The sequence below is a fragment of the Galeopterus variegatus genome, unplaced genomic scaffold (assembly GCF_000696425.1).
Source record: "Galeopterus variegatus unplaced genomic scaffold, G_variegatus-3.0.2 Scaffold670, whole genome shotgun sequence".
Lineage (NCBI taxonomy): Eukaryota > Metazoa > Chordata > Mammalia > Dermoptera > Cynocephalidae > Galeopterus > Galeopterus variegatus.
Window position 1 is genome coordinate 340,850 of NW_007726781.1, and position 20,296 is coordinate 361,145.

General features: G+C 40.0%; 1 protein-coding gene across 1 annotated transcript in view; it reads right to left on the reverse strand.

Annotated features, from left to right (window-relative positions):
• Nucleotides 1-345: 345 nt before the first annotated feature.
• The window catches only part of NCOA6 (nuclear receptor coactivator 6), an 85,661-nt gene continuing 65,710 nt past the window's right edge, over nucleotides 346-20,296 (reverse strand). The window contains exons 14-15 of the mRNA XM_008571244.1: nucleotides 16,649-16,797; nucleotides 346-942 (exon numbers count right to left, since the gene is read on the reverse strand). Coding sequence (XP_008569466.1) covers nucleotides 899-942; nucleotides 16,649-16,797 — 193 coding nt within the window. The 3' untranslated portion in view covers nucleotides 346-898. The remainder of the gene's footprint in view (nucleotides 943-16,648; nucleotides 16,798-20,296) is intronic.

Sequence of the window (20,296 nt, forward strand, 5' to 3'; positions counted from 1 at the left end):
TGCATAGAGAAACGGAGGTATAACGTGAAGAAAAAGTTCCATCTGGGTTGCTGACCACTTCCTGTCCCTAGAAAATCCTGGATGACCTTTGATCCTCTCTAAGTTGGTTTTGTTATTTGCAACCAAAAGAAATTTGACCAACATATATCAAAGTACCTCGTACAGTGCTGAACAGGACTAGTTTCTTCAAAGCCAAGAATGTGTTGAGTGAGCAAATATGTGTATTTCCCTCAACATGCCAGGTGGGCATCTCAGGTGCAATGGGGACAAGATGGGAGTCTAATTCACAAAGAATGCTATGTCTACAAATTTTTGGTTCAAAGAAAGAGCTTGCTCATCCAATAATACTTTACCAATAATACCTTTATGTTCTATGACAATGACATTTATTTAACACATTCAGTATTTCACATTGTACAAACCTTTAGATTCTCTTTATTTACTGGTCCATTTCTACAACAAATACATCCAAAACACTATATAATAAAATTATTTACAACATTTCCAAATGAGAAGATTGCTTTTGCCTCCACTACTGCTATTCACACACAGTACTTTCACAGCACAATACATCATTAAAAGATTTAAAAATGCTCTCATCCTGTACTCTAGGCTGCTTAGGAAATGTGAAAACTAATTACATTTATAATGGCATTAGCTCTTCTCAATACATGGCAACATTTTAGAAACCTTGAACTTTATCTTGCAATATCAAAAGGGCTCAACAACCCTGCCCCTGCTTTCTTCATTGCACTTTACAAGTTGCAGGGACTAGGAAAAGGGCCACATTATTAAAATGACTAACTGTACAGAAATGGATTTTTAAAAGTCACAGCTCAAAATTGTTCTTTGTAAAATTCACACACATTTACAAGTATCAAGTCGCCGTCCAGCTTGTTTACTTGGATTTTCTTCGCTTGGATTGCACCGCGCTGGTTATGTCTGTAGGGGGAAAGGAAGGACATATTCAGCAGAGGCAACTCTTTACAGCAGTGCCCTTTACGCATTCCACAACAATCAGGTCTGACCTAAGTGGAGGCCTGCTAGACTCTGAATCAGTCTAAGGGGCACTCGGTGTGGAGAGAGACACAGGCTTTGCCTGATGACTTATGTGCGAAGAGGGAGTGGTCCTGCATACTAGGGTCTGGTAACTGGGAAAATGTGAGACAGGTGGTAGGAGATGATACATACACACCTGGCTAGAAAAAGTGGCAGGGTAGGGAGAGCCTTTTTACCTGGGCAAATAACCCCACAATCTTCTTCATCAGTTTCCGTCACCCAGTGAAATGTGGACACACAGTGCTTTTGGTGAGAAATCAATGAGTGATGCCACAAGCAGGTAGATCGTGCCAGAATAAAACAAACAAACAAAAAAAACCAGCCTTTGGATCCTTTTTGGAGCCAAGCCATTGTTTTACAGTAAGGACCTCTTTTTGTCATGCTATAGTCAAAGTCTCTAAACAACATAACCATGGAACTTGGTCAACAAGTTTGTCTACTGTGGCCCAGCAGGTATTTCAAGGCTGTGGATGTATACAGTCTTGGAAGAACAAGCAACAGCCTGTTCTGAGCCCAGGTGAGCCTGAGAGCTTCACTGAAGAGGTGGGAACTGAGTGATTTATACACAGAATAACAGTGATGTAAAGGGAAATGACTGTGTTTTAACTCCTTGAACATGTACTATCCGTGCTTTAAATCAATTAAATTAATCTTATCTCAGATTTTTTTTTTTTTTTAAAAGATGACCGGTAAGGGGATCTTAACCCTTGACTTGGTGTCATCAGCACCACGCTCACGCAGTGAGCAAACCGGCCATCCCTATATGGGATCTGAACCCGTGGCCTTGGTGTTATCAGCACCACACTCTCCCGAGTGAGCCACAGGCCAGCCCCATCTTATCTCAGATTTAAACAATGTTTCTCAAAAACTTTTCCACACAAAATTCTTCCATAGCAGAGAACAATGAATAGCTTGAAGCTCTCCAAAGGTAAACATTTCTTTAAAATCCCATATTGCCTTTAAAAAGTCGCCTTATTGTTCATTCTGCTCCATAGTAGATATTTTGGTTTTAATATGAAAATAATGTTTTAAAATTACTTCTCATCACAGAAAAATAATGCTTTTATCTAACACATTAATACAAAAGATGAATCAGATTTATCTATTTCTGGAAACTATGCTGAATTTTCTGAAGCTGCATGTTAGGTTTAGTGTTCTAAGCAATTTTTCTTCTGTCTTTTATATCATAACATTTTGAGAACCCAGACTTCCATAAATATGTAGATGTAAAAGAGTTAAGGGTTCAGATCACCATACTGGTCAGCTGCCAAAACATAATAAAACATTTTAAACTGATTTTGGAGTCTCTATCACCTTCCCTGGGTCATAGAGCAAAGTCACTTTCCCTATCTTTATAAATCTGTCTGAAAAGATGGAAGTTTTTTTTTTTTTTTTTTTGTGGTTCAGTTTTATACTCCCTCCAAAATGTTACTATTTTTACCACTCCACTTTGAAGTAAGGAATTCTAGGGAAGTGATGTAGTGACAAATGATACAGCCAGGGTATGCATCAAGCCTTGATCAGCACACTGTTCCTGAAGGCTGCCTCGCCTATCCGACGGAATAATCCCACTCCCAACCCTCCACAATCAATACCATACTGTAAAAAATATATATATATATAATATACACACACACACACACACACATATTTTGTTGAAAACTTCAGCTTTTTAACCACCAAGAATTTTACAAAATTGTGTCTTCACAGACAGACATGCAAATAGTTCAAAGACTAGTAGTGTAGTCAGGACTTTTACATCCATGTTTAGAACCAACTATGTGGTTGGCAAAGAACTGGGTCAATAACAATCTTTCATGTATATGTCCATATAGGAAGGTATTTCAAAAATTTCATGGAAAAATAGAATTGAAAGATAATATGAATCTTTCCATGACCTTTTGAAGTACCCTCACATGTCATTAGGGAACATTTGTAATTTCATAAAGGTATTTTTTTTCAGCCTGGTTGCCTCATTTTGACCATAAGCAAATTAGGCCAAATCTACAAGGTTTTTATTCAATCCTCTAGTATGTGGGCTTTACCTTCCAAGGAATTTTAGAAATTGACCTTGACCTTGCTTACTTCATTGTGCTTTTTATTGTACTGCTTCTAGCCACGACTTTTATGGAATTGTAAAAAATTCTGGAAATTTTCCTTCAAAATTTGCATGCCTGGTTTCTAAATGATGCTACAAGAGTACAGTTTCAGGCAGTTATTCTCCCAGAAGATGTATCTAATTATGCTCATAGGCATTTCCACTTCTGTTTTAATTAACTATATCTGTATACCCTGGGTTTTTTTTAGATTGTTGCCTCTCAACTCACTAGCTGTGCGTAGGGTAGGGCTGTCACCTACTTGGCTGTTAGAGGCACCTATGGGTGCCCCAGGGACACCCACAGCTGCTGATGATTATAGGCTGCTCTGAACTTCCCTCATATTAATATATTTTCCCTGTTTTCAAACTTATGCTTTGAACATCATGTTTTTAACTACTGATCCTTTTTCACAGTTGAAATATAACATAAAACTACTATAAATAGAAGAGTAAATAAAGAATGGCAAAGGAAACTAGAAAAATCATTTCTGTGTTAACAGTGAATTCAACATGTCATGAAGAACTACTCATTTGCATGTTTGTAAATAACACACCTGATCAAATGCAATTTTAAAAAGAAGTTCACTGATTTGTGGGTGCCAATTTTTGTGTTTGTAATTAAAAATGGGGGAGAAAACCCAAACAACCAAAAACCAAAACAACAGATCAGAAAGTGACCAAACAGGGCTGGCCCGTGGCTCACTTGGGAGAGTGTGGTGCTGATAACACCAAGGCCACAGGTTCGGCTCCCTATATAGGGATGGCTGGTTGGCTCACTTGGGAGGTGCTGACAACATCAAGTCAAGGGTTAAGATCCCCTTACTGGTCATCTTTAAAAAAAAAAAAAAGTGACCAAACAACTATGTGGGCCTCCTGGACTTGCCCAGAAATCATCCATCCCATCCACTCCAATTGGCCAGCATGATGAAACCAAACTTTGCTCACAGCAGGAGTATGATTAATGTCACTGGTTCTCTGACAACTCAAAAGTACTAAGGCTTCTCATTTTATTTTTTTTATTTTTATTTTTTTTAAAAGATGACCGGTAAGGGGATCTTAACCCTTGACTTGGTGTTGTCAGCACCACGCTCACCCAGTGAGCTAACCGGCCATCCCTATATGGGATCCGAACCCGGAGCCTTGGTGTTATCAGCACTGCACTCTCCCGAATGAGCCACGGGCCGGCCCTAAGGCTTCTCATTTTAAACTGCTCATAATATTTATCAGCTTTCAAGATTTTCATGAGAAACACAGAATGTTTCTGCATATATGACCAAAATCTCGTAAATGCAAAAAAGGAAAAATCCATTTTCCCTTCAAAACTTTATAAAGTACTGATTCTGTGGAAGATACTTCATGTTTAATACTACATATTTCTCCAATACTCCATATGTCTCCAAGTTTGAGATGCATAAATTTTAGAAACCAACTTGATATTCTGTGATCACTTTTGTGGGTTTCGGTTAAAATACAATCACAGTAAGTTATTTTATGACTCAGTTCACATTTTTGGATATAACATAGCAAGCCAAATAATATGCATATTTATTAATTTGGAATCAAGAGCTCTAACACTTAAAAACCAAGAGCTATAGTACTCATTTCTGATTTATTAAAAGGTAACCTACCCTGGTACAGCTAGAGAATGATAGCCTGAGGGTTTGAGGCTGATGTGAAGATCTACACATGACTGTCATTCCTAGGGCTGGCCAGAGCTCTGCCATCCTCTAAGGAGATGCTTACACAACACTGCTCCATACAAGATCACAAAGCTTGAGAGTCACTATGGCTTCTTCCAAGCCAGTTGGTAAGCCTGAAAACATGGATGTTGTGAAGGTTAATCTAGGTGTCAACTTGGATGAAGGAATGCTGAGAAACCTGGTAAAGCTATCTTTTTAGGTGTGTCCGTGAGGGTGTTTCCAGCAGAGATTAGTATGAGAGTCTGAGTGGACTGGGTGGGAAAGACCCACCCTCAATTTGGGTGGGAGCCATCCAATCTGCTGGGGGTCCAGAGAGAACAAAAGACGTAGGAAAGAGGTAAAGCTCTCTCTGTCCATTGGAGCTGGGATACACTCTTCTCTCCTATCTGTGGACATCAGAGCTCGAGACTCATCAGCTTTTGGGTTCCAGAACTTACACCAAGAACACCATCAGCTTCCCTGGTTTTGAGGCCTTTGGACTTGGACTGAGCCACGCTACCGGCATCCAGTTTATAGACTATCGTGGGACTTTTCTTCATAGTCACGTGAGCTAATTCCCCTAATAAATCCCTTTCATATAATTATAACTTATCCTATTGATTCTGTCTCTCTGGAGAACCCTGACTAATACAGATGTGGACAGGCATTACAACAGGACTACCATCACTTTGGGACAATGTCCAGTTTAAGTGTATAGGCTTATTCCCCAGTCCCTCACCCCCCTCTAAAACAGTTCCAGCTTTCATCTCTTCTTGTCTGGCAGTTCTCTGCAGGGAGGCTCTAACTTAAGCAGCTCTTCTTAACTGTCCCAGCTGCTCTGGTGCACTATAAACAATAATTTTAATACCTTGAGGCTCTGGGTTCAGGCTGAGGTTTCAAAACTCTGGTGTGTGACATCTCTAAAGGCCGATACCTTTTTGCTCCTTTAATGGTAATTACACACCATATTCTAGAGCTTAGAAGACCTTCATCCTTTGGGAAAGTGAGGGGCTACAAGAACATGCCAAACTGAGGGGAAGCAGATTTTCCTATGGAACTCCAGGCACCTTCTCATTCATTCTCTAAATTTAGTACTTCAATATACTGAAAGGCATGCTTCCTTCCAAACAAGTTTCTGCCTAGGAGATGATTCCCAAGGAGGAGAAAGAAAGTTGTTGGCTTCACTTCTGCACCTACAGTGAGGACACCTAAGAGGACCTTGCCTATAGTGTACAGTACACAGTATGCCTGGAAAGGAAAGAAGGCCCCACCCGCCAACTTTTCCTCTCACTATTTAGCAGGCTGAGGTAAGGTGGCGGTACTTTCTACAACTCGTTTTACCTGTATATAATCTGTAGACCTGTGGCCTACTCCCAGGGGCTTTTGTGAGGCATCATGACATTCCTGCCTAAAAACATGACCTGCCAACAATAGCTGAGTCCTCAGGTCAGTGTCTGGAGTCCAGTGTCAGTACACCAGAATCTGCCCTGGTCTTCGGGCTGGCATCCCAATGGTACTTGACTTTCTCAGCAGTCCTGCTGATATCAAGTAATCAGCCAGGATCTCAGCTCTTGCCCAAGCTGAGCTACTCAAGCTCAGTGCATTTCTGGAGAGGATGAGGTATCATACCCTCTCTTGGATCTGGGCCTTTGCGCATGCTATACCTTTTGTCTAGAATACTCTATCCAACCCCCGTAACCTGGTTAATGCCTCCTCATTCTTTAGGTCTCAGTTTAATTTTCTCCAGGAAGCCTTCTCTGACCTGGCAGGGGAGCTAGGCATCCAGTCTATATGCTCTTAGAGTACCACCTAGTTTTGCTATCACAGCATTTAACACTGTATTAGAGTTTGTCTTTCAAGGTGGTAAAGACAGAGACTTATATCCCTAGGGTTTGGTATGTAGTAAGTACTTAATACATATTAGATAGATGGTTATTCATTTAAAAATTACTAATACGTCCCTGTATTAAGTACCATGCTAGGCACCAGGGATACAGTGGTGAGCAAAAACTAACATCATCTCTTGCCCTCACAGAGTATACTTATTAATTACCTACCACACAAATAGGCATAAAGTTACAGCTGTGGTGTTATGAAGGAGAAGAAATTGGTTCTATGATTCCTCGTAGCAGTGACAATTGAGCTAAGATAAGTGGGAAGAGAGGGAAGTTAAACAAGAGAAGAGAGGTGGGAAGTGGGAAGAGCACCGCCTGCAATAGCCACAATATATGCACATGCCTTGTGAGGAGATGAGGATGGCACATCCAAGTTGCTGAGGGAAGTGAGATAAGGCTGGGAGAGGATGACAGGGGCCAGACCACACAGGACCTTATGGGTCATGCTGAGGCTTTTAGACTTTAATCCTAATTACAATGATAAATCATTGAAGTGTTTTCAGCTAATGGGGAGCAGCAAAGATGGAAAAAAGTGGATGAATTTGGACCACCTGAGACAAAATTGGCAGCTTTTTGGGATGAGTCTGATGTGAGGGTGAGGGGAGAGAGATTGTCATGGAGGACTTGCCATTCACCGAGATGGGGAACAATGGCAGAGGACCTGACGTTGGGTGTGGGGTACTGAATAAGCAAGTTGACAAAGTCCTAGGTATTCTAGGGAAGCCAGCAAGGCTGGCATCCCTTTTGCTTACTTCCCCCTTCTCCCTCCCTTTGAGGTCTGACCTTCGATTGAACCCAGGACCCTGGAAGCTTTGTAAATGAGAAACTTACGTTCTTATTTTGTTGATAAGTAGTTAGCTATGAATCTTCAAGTGCTGTGGCAGCTGAAAATGTTTTGTTCTATAAATAGCTTGGTAGCAGATATAATTGATTTAATCAATACTATGTTATTTTCACTGGCTTATAAAAAGGAACCTAAAACAAACTAAGATGCCTTACAGGTCAGCAGTCTGCAAGGTCCTCCTGATCCCATAAAATAAATCATGTCTTTCTTCATTTCCCACTGTCTCTCTTTGGGGTACTAGTCAACAACAAAGTGGCACTCAAACAGGGACTTGAGTACAGGGAAACTTCTTGGAAATAGGTGAGGAAACCTTTGTGTTTTAGGGTGTTTGCCAATTCTGTTTAGGGACAAAGGTATATAGTCAGATAGTCAGGAGTAAAACTAATGGGACAAGGAGGGAACAAAGAGCTGGATCTCTTTCTCCCGGGGCTACAAGGTCTCTATTGTTCAATTAGAAAACTTAAAGAGTGGAATCTCTTTCTCCAAGTTTTGAAATGTATGTTTAAAGACTGAGGCTGCAAGGTCTCTATTATTCAATTAGAAAAATTTTTACATTATATTCAAGAAGTCTGCCCCCGGTTTCCTGAAGAAAGGACAGTCAATATTGAAACTTGGGAACATGTTGGGAGATAGCTTCGAGAATATTATTGTGTTGTGGGTCCTTCTAAGGTTCCTGTGGACACTTTTTCTTTTCTTTCTTTCTTTTTTTTTTTTTTTAAAGATGACCGGTAAGGGGATCTTAACCCTTGGCTTGGTGTTGTCAGCACCAGCTCAGCCAGTGAGCGAACCGGTCATCCCTATATGGGATCCGAACCCAGAGCCTTGGTGTTATCAGCACCGCACTCTCCCGAGTGAGCCACGGGCTGGCCCTGGACACTTTTTCTTCATGGAATTTGATCAGAGACTGTTTACCTCCTGGCCATGAGGCTTCTAAAGCCCCTGTGATCTCAACTGTCTCTAAACCTATTGAAGTTCCTGATATACTTTCTTCCCACACTGATGTTATTGAAAAACCTTTGATTGGGGAATGTACTGAATAGACAGAGGATAAAGAGGAAATAGATAGTAAAGTAGAATCACTTTCTGCTGAGCCATTGCCTTCACCCCCATCTTTGGCCCTTGAGTCCCCTGACCTTTTGTTGGCTTTTGACCATCTGATGAAGTCCTGCTGTCAAAATCATAAATGGTCTTTAAAGGCGTCCTCTCTGTCTTCCCATGGCCCCGTAGCGCCTCAGACATACCCTATCCTACACCATGCCCCCCAAATGTCTCCTTTACAGAAGGCTCTCCTAATGGCAAGGGAGAGAGGGGAAGATGGCTTGCAGGGATATAGATGTTATCCTGTTAGAGTCTTTAAATGCTGAGGGACGAGTGGTATGGGAGTATCAACTGCTCCCTTTTAAAACTCTGAAGGAGCTAAAAACCGTGGTTGCACAATATGGAACTATGGCTCCTTTTACTTTGAGTTTACTTGAGACAATGGCGGTCCAAGCTCTCCCCCCAGCAGAGTGGAAAAATATAGCAAAAGCCTGTCGTAGTGGAGGCAGATACCTTTTGTGGAAATCAGAATTTTCAGAGAAAGACTTGAAATCACTTTTGATATGTTAGCTGGTGAGGGTGACTTCTCCACGGTGGTGCAACAGTTAGGATTCTCCGCTGATGTTTAACAACAGATTAATACCATTGCCCAGCAAGCTTGGAGGAGGCTTCCCATAGCCGGTATTAAAACAGAAGAACTTAGTAAGATCCGTCAGGGTCCCGATGAGCCATACCAGGACTTCTTGTTCCATTTGCTGCAGGCCGTGGGATGCCTAGTGGTAGATGGGGAGGCTGGAATGCTGCTGACCAAGAAGCTGGCTTATGAAAATGCCAATTCGGCTTGCCAGACTGCTATTCGCCCTGATTGTAAGGGGACATTTTCTGACTACATCCGTCTCTGTGGATACTGAGACTTCATATATGCAGGGGGTAGCTTTTACCACTGCTCTGCAAAATATAATGTTCTCTCAGTGTTTTAGAGAGCAAGGAAAAAGATCAAAGGTATAGATCCAAAACATGTTTTAAATGCAGAAAAGGAGGTCATTTTTGCAAAGCAATGTCCTAATCAAGCTTCCACTCCTGATAACTTCCCTTCTACACCTGCTCCAAATATCTGCCCAAGATGTCAGAGGGGACACCACTGGGCTAATGAATGCCATTCCAAAACCACAGTAGAGGGTTGGCTTCTTCCCCAGTGGGGAAATGGGAAACAGGGCCTGGCCCGGCTCCATCAATCAATGGCGGCCATGTCCATCTATCCTCCCCAAATTCTGGAGTTGGCTTCCAAAAAACCACCACCGACCTCTCTCGAGCAACCAGAGGAAGTGGAGGATTGGATCTCAGCCTCACAGCTTGGTTTGTGTTAACTCCTACTATGGGGCCACAAGTTATCCCTACTGGTATATTTGACCCTTTATCTTCAGGCAGTGTAGGGATTATCTTGGGATGGAGCAGCCTTACTTTAAATAGGTCTTTAGGTGTTTCCTGGAGTCATTGACTCTGATTATACTGGAGAGATATGAGTTATGGCTGCTGCAGGGCAAGGAATCATCACTGTCTCTCCTGACATGAAAATAGCTCAACTAGTATTGGTCCCTCTTAATTACAGGTAAAGTTCTTCAAAATACCTCACAGGGAAAGCAGGGATTTGGATCATCTGATAAAGCCTATTGGGCACAACAAATAGGAAAGGGACATCCAGAATTAGTGTTACCAATTCAGGGAAAATTCTTTAAGGGGTTATTAGATACGGGAGCTGTCATGCCCCAAACATATTGGCCTGCTTCTTCACCTTTGCAGCCAGCCATAACTGAGCTCCAAGGGATCAGTCAATCAAGTACACTTTGGCAGAGGAACTCTTTCCTCACTTGGACTCTTTCCTTCATTGTCAAATGAAGCCATTCTGGGACTTTTCGTCCTTCTTATGCTTTCTTCTATACCTATACCTATTAATTTGTTGAAGATGTGATGTCTTACAGTATATGGGAGCTTTACAATTGAGTCCCAGTGAAATTCTGCACCATTCCTCTACCTCTTTATAATGGGGGCCCTGATATCTCCTGCCACCGCTGATCCAATTTCTTGGATCTTAGATACACCTGTACGGGTGGATCAGTGGCCCCTTAGGAGGAATTGCTTGCTTGTCAAAATTTGGTTCAAGATCAACTTCAAAAGGGCCATATTGAGCCCTCTAATAGTCCTTGGAGTACACCTATTTTTGTCATTAAGAAAAAATCTGGCTCGTGGAGACTTTTGCAAGACTTCCGAGCTATTAATGTAATTATGAAACCCATGGGCATTTTACAGCCTGGCCTTCTGTCTCCTATAGCCATCCTGGCTTCATTTTATTTAATAGTCCTGGACCTGTAGGACTGTTTCTTTTCCATCCCCTTGTCTCCTTCAGATTGTGAACGGTTCGCTTTTAGCGTACCCTCTTTTAATTTTCAGGCCCCCATGAAAAGATATCAATGGAAGGTATTGCCACAAGGTATGGCTAATAGTCCTACATTATGTCAAAAATATATTTCTAATGTTCTTGAGCCTTTACAACGCCAATGTCCTCAGGCATATATCATCCATTATATGGATGATGTTCCCATTGCCCATGAAAATCAACAGCATTTATTTTCAATATTTGTTTCCCTTTCTAAGGTATTAGCTATTTATAGTTTGGTTCTATCTCCAGAAAAAATTCAAACGCAACACCCCTTTACCTATTTGGGTCATATCATAGAAAATAAGACCATCCGCCCACAAAAAATTCAAATCAGGCTTGATTCTTTGAAGACACTTAATGATTTCCAAAAATTACTGGGAGACATTAACTGGCTTCATCTTTCCCTCCAACTAACAACTGTGGATCTTCAACCTTTATTTCACATCTTAAAGAGTGACTCATCACCTAATTCTCCCAGAAATTTAACTCCTGCAGCAATCCATGCATTGCAGAAAGTGGAACAAGCCATTCATAAAGCACAGGTGTTTCACGTAAACCCATCTTTACCCATATTTCTTATCCTATTTCCCACACCTATTATCCCCATTGCTTTAATATGGCAGGAACACGGCCCATTGGAGTGGCTTTTTTTTTTTTTTTTACCATCTCATCAGACTCGTACTTTAACTCCTTATTATCTATTTCTTACAGCTTTGATTATCAAAGAGCAGCATCAATGGTTAATGAGCTCTGTCGCTGCTTGGCAAGAAGCCTTTGCAGAGTTTGCTGGTCAAATCTCTGTCCGTTACCCTCAGAATAAACTGTTACAATTTTTTCAGCATACTGCCGTCATCTTTCCTAAGAATACTTCTTCAATTCCTTTATCTAACACTTCCCTCCTGTTTACCCACAGCTCCAGCACTGGACTAGCAGCAGTAATTAGTTTTTTTTTTAAATTTTTTTTTAAAGATGACCGGTAAGGGGATCTTAACCCTTGACTTGGTGTTGTCAGCACCACGCTCACCCAGTGAGCGAACCGGCCATCCCTATGTGGGATCCGAACCCGGGGCCTTGGTGTTATCAGCACCGCACTCTCCCGAGTGAGCCATGGGCCGGCCCGGCAGCAGTAATTATTGATGACCAGCTTTTTTCTAGATATGTTCAAGCCACCTCTGCACAGTGTGTTGAACTTCACGCTGTTATTTATGCTTTTCTTATTACAGGACAGTCCCTTTAACATATTCAGACAGTTAATATTTGAGCTTAGTTTCACAGGATATTGAAACAGCCCATAAGTTTGGTTTTTTCTTTCACTTTTAAAATACAGGAACTTCCTTATCTAAGGGGGAGACTCAACATACAACTTCACTGTTTCCTTAAAGCAGACGGCTGTAAAGTAACCAGATGGTAACTTGTAAAACTGTTAATGGTTATTAAATAACAAAGTCCTTGGTATCCCAAGGAAGGAAACCTTGACAGAAATGTGAAAGCTAATTGGTTGTTGATTAATTATGCAATAAGTCTCGTCAGGGTTTCCCACCTGATAGTCTGGAATCTATGTGAAGTCGCTCTGAGACCTACTCTAAACCTTAACAAAAAGCAAGGACATGTTTGTGTCACCAAAAAAGGATAAAACTTAATCTTTGTCAGTGACTGAAAGAACTTTTAATTGGACAAACTAAAATAAAAGAAGTTAATTCTTTTCTTAACTGCATATACTTCTCTTCTTTGCCAAGGACTGGGGCTTTATGAGATGCAGCCGTGGCGCCAACCAGACCTTCTTTTTAGGTCTGCTGCTTTTCACTTGAAACGCCAAAGCTCTATAGCCTTATCTCTGTTTGCTCTATGGCTCAACCTTAAGCTCAGTAACTCATTTAAAAACCAAAAAACTAAACTAAAATCAATCTGTTTTGCTACCTTATTTTCTCTAAAACAAGGTGAGGCCTCATAGATAAACTGATATCTTTCAATAAAAGAAAACAATTTAAATCTAACTGTCCTTTTATACTAGTGAGTTCTTTATCTGTTTATGTCTACATATGTGTGTGCATAAGTGTGTTATGTTCATGTCTATGTGTGTTTGCGTGGACCAAAATGGCTTATAATGAATGCGTGCTTATTAAATAAGTATGCTTTTTAAGTTCATGCGACTTTAATTTTCCAAAATTCTTGATACAATAAATGTTTTCAAAATTTAATTTAAACCATCTGCCTAAATTTGCCTTTGGGTCAACACATTTGTAATATGTTTGATACTTATTTAATTTTAAAAGCTAAAAGCTATTAAAAAAAACCCAAAAAACCCCCAAACTGCTGAGTTTCTCTCGAAGCCCTACACATGCCTTGTTGTTAACTTGTGTGTAGATTACTAATCAAACAGGATTATATGTCTTTGCTAGAGGCTTTTTCAATTATAAACTCATACTATAACAAAATGCTTTATTTTAACTATAAAACCTTGATTTATAACTTTTGCTTTTTCTTTTAATTAAATAAATAAAAAGATATGTGAACGATGATCTATAGTTCCTGAAGTCAATAGATCTGTTAATTACACTGTTCATTCTTCTGCTTTACCCATTTGTTTTACCACTAAGCCGAGGTTTGGTTGTTTTTATACCCACATCCAAGGAAAATTAGCACACGGGATAGAAATGCCTTCAGAAGGGGCCGGCCCGGTGGCGCACTGCTACAGTGCGCCGCTTGGGAGTGTGGTGGCGCTCCCGCCGAGGGTTCGGATCCCACATACAGACCGGTTCCCGCTCACTGGTTGAGCAAGGTGTGGGAGCAACACTAAGGGTTGCGATCCCCTTTCCGGTCCTGGTCCGGTACAGGTGCAACACTGAGGGTTGCGATCCGTTGCCAGACACGAAAAAAAAGACAAAAAGGAAAAAAAAGAAATGCCTTCAGAAGGACTCCAGCACCATCCAGGAGTTCATATGCAGACTGTAATGATGTACGGATTGGATGGGATAAAAACTGGTGCTCAAGGAGCTCCCCCTCCGGGCTGTCTTCCTGTGCAGATAAACACGGACAGCCTTTTATCAAACACCCCCACTGGCTGGAATGTTGTTATCCCACTCCTGTAATTGCACCACCGTGTTGGGTTTTCTTCAGATAATGAGAAGGTGTTATGGAACTGGTCTCATCGTCACCTAGAATTCCTGCTGCCGTCTGACTGGGTGGTGCCTGGGGGTTGGGAGACTAGTATATGGTATACAATTCAGGGTATAGCCCATCAAGATCTGTGAAGATTGCTTGCTTCACTGAATGTTGTTACTGTATTTATCATAGACCAAGTTCAAAGTCTTGTGATTTCCTATGGTTTATGCTCCTGTGTAGCTCCTTCCAACGTGCTACTTGTGGGAAATTTTGAAATAACGCCCCATGGTAATGGTTATAATATCTCCTGTAACCAATGAAACTGTCTCAGTTGCATCCCTTGTACATTGTACAGTAGCTATTGTATTTGTTAATAGTGTTTAAATTGCTTCTGCATTTGCCTTTTTGTGCTTTTCAGTCTGCCTCCATTGTAGCAACCAACAATTATGGCAATTCTGTACCATTACCCACCTATTACGGCTTCAGATGAGAGGTCCTGGGGTTGTCATCATCCAAAATACAGAAGGGGGAAATGTGGGATACTGAATAAGCAAGTTGACAAAGTCCTTGGTATTCTAGGGAAGCCAGCAAGGCTGGCATCCCTTTTGCTTACTTCCCCCTTCTCCCTTCCTTTGAGGTCTGACCTTCGATTGAACCCAGGACCCTGGAAGCTTTGTAAATGAGAAACATACGTTCTTATTTTGTTAAGTAGTTAGCTATGAATCTTCAAGTGCTGTGGCAGCTGAAAATGTTTTGTTCTATAAATAGCTTGGTAGCAGATATAATTGATTTAATCAATACTATTTGTTATTTTCACTGGCTTATAAAAAGGAACCTAAAACAAACTAAGATGCCTTACAGGTCAGCAGTCTGCAAGGTCCTCCTGATCCCGTAAAATAAATCGTGTCTTTCTTCATTTCCCACCGTTTCCCCTTGGAGTACTGGTCGACAACAGCTGGGGGTGAAAATCATGTTTGGTTTCAGACAAGTTGAGTATGAGGTTGTTATGGATGTGCATACCATTGTCTAAGATCTCTAGGGGTCTGTACTAGAAATAAAAACTTATAAGTCATCTAAGAGAAGTTATAACTAAAGAAGTGGGGCATGAATGAGATCGATTCTGGAGAAAATATAAGTTGAAGAGAAAAAGCAACTCAGGAGTGAAGTTTGAGGAAGGCCAACATCAACTGGCTAGGTACAGAGACTGAGAAAGAGACTGAGAGGGGTAACAGAAAATGACTGAGAGTTCTGGGTCACAGAAGCCAAGGGAAGAGTTAATTCAAAAAGAAGATAGCAGTTAACAGAGAAGAGAAAATTGGTAATGTAAGATTCTTGAAAAGATCAGAAAAGATGGGATTAAAGACATAGATGGAGGAACTGGCCTTAGACTTGAGGAGTGACAGCTGCTCTATTATCATAGGAGCAAAAGAAGATACTGGTAGATTTATGTCTTGGTAGTGGGAAGTTGAAGGAGTTCTAGTTTCTTTGTGAAGAGGTGAAGGTCTCTAATGAGAAAGAGGGAAGGAAGTAGGGGCCAGAAGTTTAAAAAGAGTAGAGAGTAGGTGGTGGGACTGCAAAATGGTGCAGCCTCTATGGAAAATGGTATGGAGGTTCCTCAAACAATTGCAGATAGATCTACCATATGACCCAGCTATCCCACTGCTGGGAATATACCCAAAGGAATGGAAATCATCAAGTCGAAGGTATACCTGTTCCCCAATGTTCATTGCAGCACTCTTTACAATAGCCAAGAGTTGGAACCAGCCCAAATGTCCATCATTGGATGAGTGGATACGGAAAATGTGGTATATCTACACAATGGAATACTACTCAGCTATAAAAACGAATGAAATACTGCCATTTGCAACAACAACAATGGACCTTGAGAGAATTATATTAAGTGAAATGAGTCAGGCAGAGAAAAAGAAATACCACATGTTCTCACTTATTGGTGGGAGCTAAAAATAAATAAATAAACTCACACACAAAAAATATTGCGGGGGGGTGGAGAAGATATAACAACTACAATCCTTTGAAGTTGTTACAACTAGCAAACGGAAAGGACATTGCTGGGTGGGAGGGGGAGAAGGAGGAGGGAGGGAGGTTTCGGTGATGGGCCATAATCAACCACATTGTATATTGACAAAATAAAAATTCAAAAAAAAAAAAAAATAGTAGAGAGTAGGAAAGAGAGCTGACCAGAGAAAGATGGCTGGACCATATTCAAGACCTATCTGAAGCAGGCGATCATGAATTTAAAGTGGAAATAATCTGTCCTGTTATGTTCTTTTCTCCAGCAGTGCTTGTTGCTCTTGTGTAAACACACAGAAAACACAGTTAAATGAACTAACAAAGGAATAACCATACAAATAGGAGAAATTAAAATGACTAATTTAAGGAATAGAAGCAAAGATGAAGGACAAAGTTTTCTGCTGCTGTGATAAGAACTCTGTTCTTCTACGGACCCACAAATAGCACCCACATTCCATTGCTAACCTTTAGTAGAGCTGGAGGCCGAAGCAGGTCGAGAGGATCGTTTACGATGTCCGTTTTCCACATTTTCAGATGCCAGAGTAGGCTCTTCAGTTCGGGAGTTTCTTCGACTTGGGGTTTTGGATTTTTCAACTATTTCTTTGGGCTCACTGCTGACAAAGGGAAACACAAAGTTTCCAAAGAGGTGAGGGGATCAGGTGTGCAAAAAGAGGCTCTTCAGATAGGATTTCATTCATAAGGTAGGATGTTAAGAACTACATAGTCATTCTGGAGAGAAAATATTCCACCCCAGGACAATGAGTACTATTACCTTCTATATTACTGAGAATTTATAAGTGAGTCTAGCTTGTTATGTTAGTAAAGTAAAATATTAAAGCATAATGCTGGTGAAATTGCTGTAAAACAAAAGATGTTAGGGAAGAAAATTCCTCAAACTTCCTCCTCCATTTTCCTAAGACAATATAGGTTGAACATCTCAAATCTGATAATCTGAAACATGACATGCACTAAAATCCAAAACTTTTTGAGCACTGACATGATGCTTAAAGGAAATGCTCACTGGAGCATTTTAGATTTCAAATTCGGGATGTGTAAATGGTAAGCCTAATGCAAATATTTCAAAATCTGAAAAAATCTGAAATATAAAACACTTTGGGTCCCAAGAATTTCAGATAAGGAATACTCAACATGTAATACTCCTCTTCAAAAATTAAAAGATTTTGTATTTTGTAATTTTTTAGAATCATGAAAAAGGTGTTTAAAATACCTAGGAATCGAGCTAACCAAGGATGTGAAAAATCTCTATAATGAGAACTACAAACCACTTCTGAGAGAAATTAGCGAGGATACAAGAAGATGGAAAGATATCCCATGCTCTTGGATTGGAAGAATCAACAGAGTGGGAGAAAATATTTGCAAAATATACACCTGACAAAGGATTAATATCCAGAATATACAAGGAACTCAAACAACTTTACAAGAAAAAAACAAGCAACCCAATTAAAAAATGGGCAAAAGAGCTAAGTAATCGAGCTAACCAAGGATGTGAAAAATCTCTATAATGAGAACTACAAACCACTTCTGAGAGAAATTAGCGAGGATACAAGAAGATGGAAAGATATCCCATGCTCTTGGATTGGAAGAATCAACAGAGTGGGAGAAAATATTTGCAAAATATACACCTGACAAAGGATTAATATCCAGAATATACAAGGAACTCAAACAACTTTACAAGAAAAAAACAAGCAACCCAATTAAAAAATGGGCAAAAGAGCTAAGTAATCGAGCTAACCAAGGATGTGAAAAATCTCTATAATGAGAACTACAAACCACTTCTGAGAGAAATTAGCGAGGATACAAGAAGATGGAAAGATATCCCATGCTCTTGGATTGGAAGAATCAACAGAGTGGGAGAAAATATTTGCAAAATATACACCTGACAAAGGATTAATATCCAGAATATACAAGGAACTCAAACAACTTTACAAGAAAAAAACAAGCAACCCAATTAAAAAATGGGCAAAAGAGCTAAGTAATCGAGCTAACCAAGGATGTGAAAAATCTCTATAATGAGAACTACAAACCACTTCTGAGAGAAATTAGCGAGGATACAAGAAGATGGAAAGATATCCCATGCTCTTGGATTGGAAGAATCAACAGAGTGGGAGAAAATATTTGCAAAATATACACCTGACAAAGGATTAATATCCAGAATATACAAGGAACTCAAACAACTTTACAAGAAAAAAACAAGCAACCCAATTAAAAAATGGGCAAAAGAGCTAAGTGAGAATAATATTAAGTGAAATGAGTCAGACAGATAAAAAGAAATGCCACATGTTCTCACTTATTGGTGGGAGCTAAAAATAAATTAATTAATTCACTCACATACACACACAAAAAAGAAATCCGGGGGGGGGGGGAGAAGAAGATATAACAACTACAATCCTTTGAAGTTGTTACAATAAGCAAATGGAAAGGACATTGTTGGGTGGGAGGGGGGAGAGGAGGAGGGAGGGAGGTTTCAGTGATGGGCCATAATAACCAAGTACATTGTATATTGACAAAATAAAAATTCAAAAAAAAACCCCAGAAAAAAAAAAAAGGTGTTTAATATAAGATGTTTGAAAATTGCTACTAACTCAAAATAGTATCTAAAATCTAAGAAATTACTAACAAATGTTAGCATTTACTATGAACCTGGTACAGTCAGATAATGGCATATTACAAGCCACATTATGGGAATATATTCACAATATACTGGTAGGTAAATTGACTGCCCTCCCTCAACCCCCCCTTTTTTTAGTATGCAAAGCTTTACAATTGGTAATATTCAGTGTTCTTTAGGATACAGGGACAAAACCATTTTCATACATTACTAATGGAGTGTAAATTGTGTAACCCAATGGCTCTCAATAGGGGGCAATTTTGCTTCTTAGGGGACATTTGTCAATGTCTGGAGACATTTTTGATTGTCACAACTTGGGGGGGAAGAAGCTACTGGCATCTTTTGGGTAGAAATCAAGGATGCCACTAAACATCCTATATAATACATAAGACAGCCCCCCACAACGAAGAGTTTATCTGGTCCAAAATGTCAATAATGTTGAGGTTGAGAAACCCTCGTGTAATCTTCTGACCCAGCAATTCCATTTCTAGGTGCCTAAGGAAACAAATCTTTTTACAGAGTTCTAATTACACATGAGTATGTCAAAGCATTTTATTTATATTAGTGAAAAAAGAAGACCTAAATGCCTAACAATAGATTAGTTAACTAAATCATGTCACATCCACATGCAGTCATGAAAAATCATGTTGTGGAAGATTATTTAATGACAAAAACTGTTTATGACACTTTAAGTGGGAAAAAAGTCACCATCATTATGAATAGTACAATCTCATTTTCACTATAATATATAACAAATATATATATGTAGCCACGAATGAATGGGTGTGAGATATATACACATAAATCTGACACTTTATCTCTGTCTGTATGCATATTCTGTAAGGAGGACTAGAAGATGAATTAAAACACACACAGCAAATATTGTTGAGTCGTAGAAATACTGGTTTATTAGTGAGTTATTTTCTTCTTTGTAATTCTCTGATCTGAATTTCAAGTTTTCTTTAATAAACTTTTAAAATTTAAATGGTTCAAAAACTTCATTTAAAAATCATTAGGGGGCCGAGCCCGTGGCGCACTCGGGAGAGTGCGGCGCTGGGAGCGAGGCGACGTTCCCACCGTGGGTTCGGATCCTATATAGGGGTGGCCAGTGCGCTATCCCCTTACCAGTCACGAAAAAAGCAAAAAAAAAAAATCATTAGAAAAAAAGCTGATTAAATTTGCTTGCAAGGCATGGAACTGAAATAAAAGTAATGCAACAAAACAACTGGTCAAAGGGCTACCTCTTCTGGGGAGTCTTTCATGACCTCACTAGTTGTCTCTTCTGTTTTTTGGGTTCACAGTCTGTATCTGGCATTCTAGAGCACCCATGAAACGGTACAGCATGTTCTATTTTAATGCTTGTGTTTTCCACTATATTGTGAGCTCTTTAAGGACATGAACCGTGCTTGACTGTCAACTATCCCTACCCCTCCACTGTTCACTCCTGCCAGAGGACCCTTTGCTAGTAGCACTATGGCTGGGAA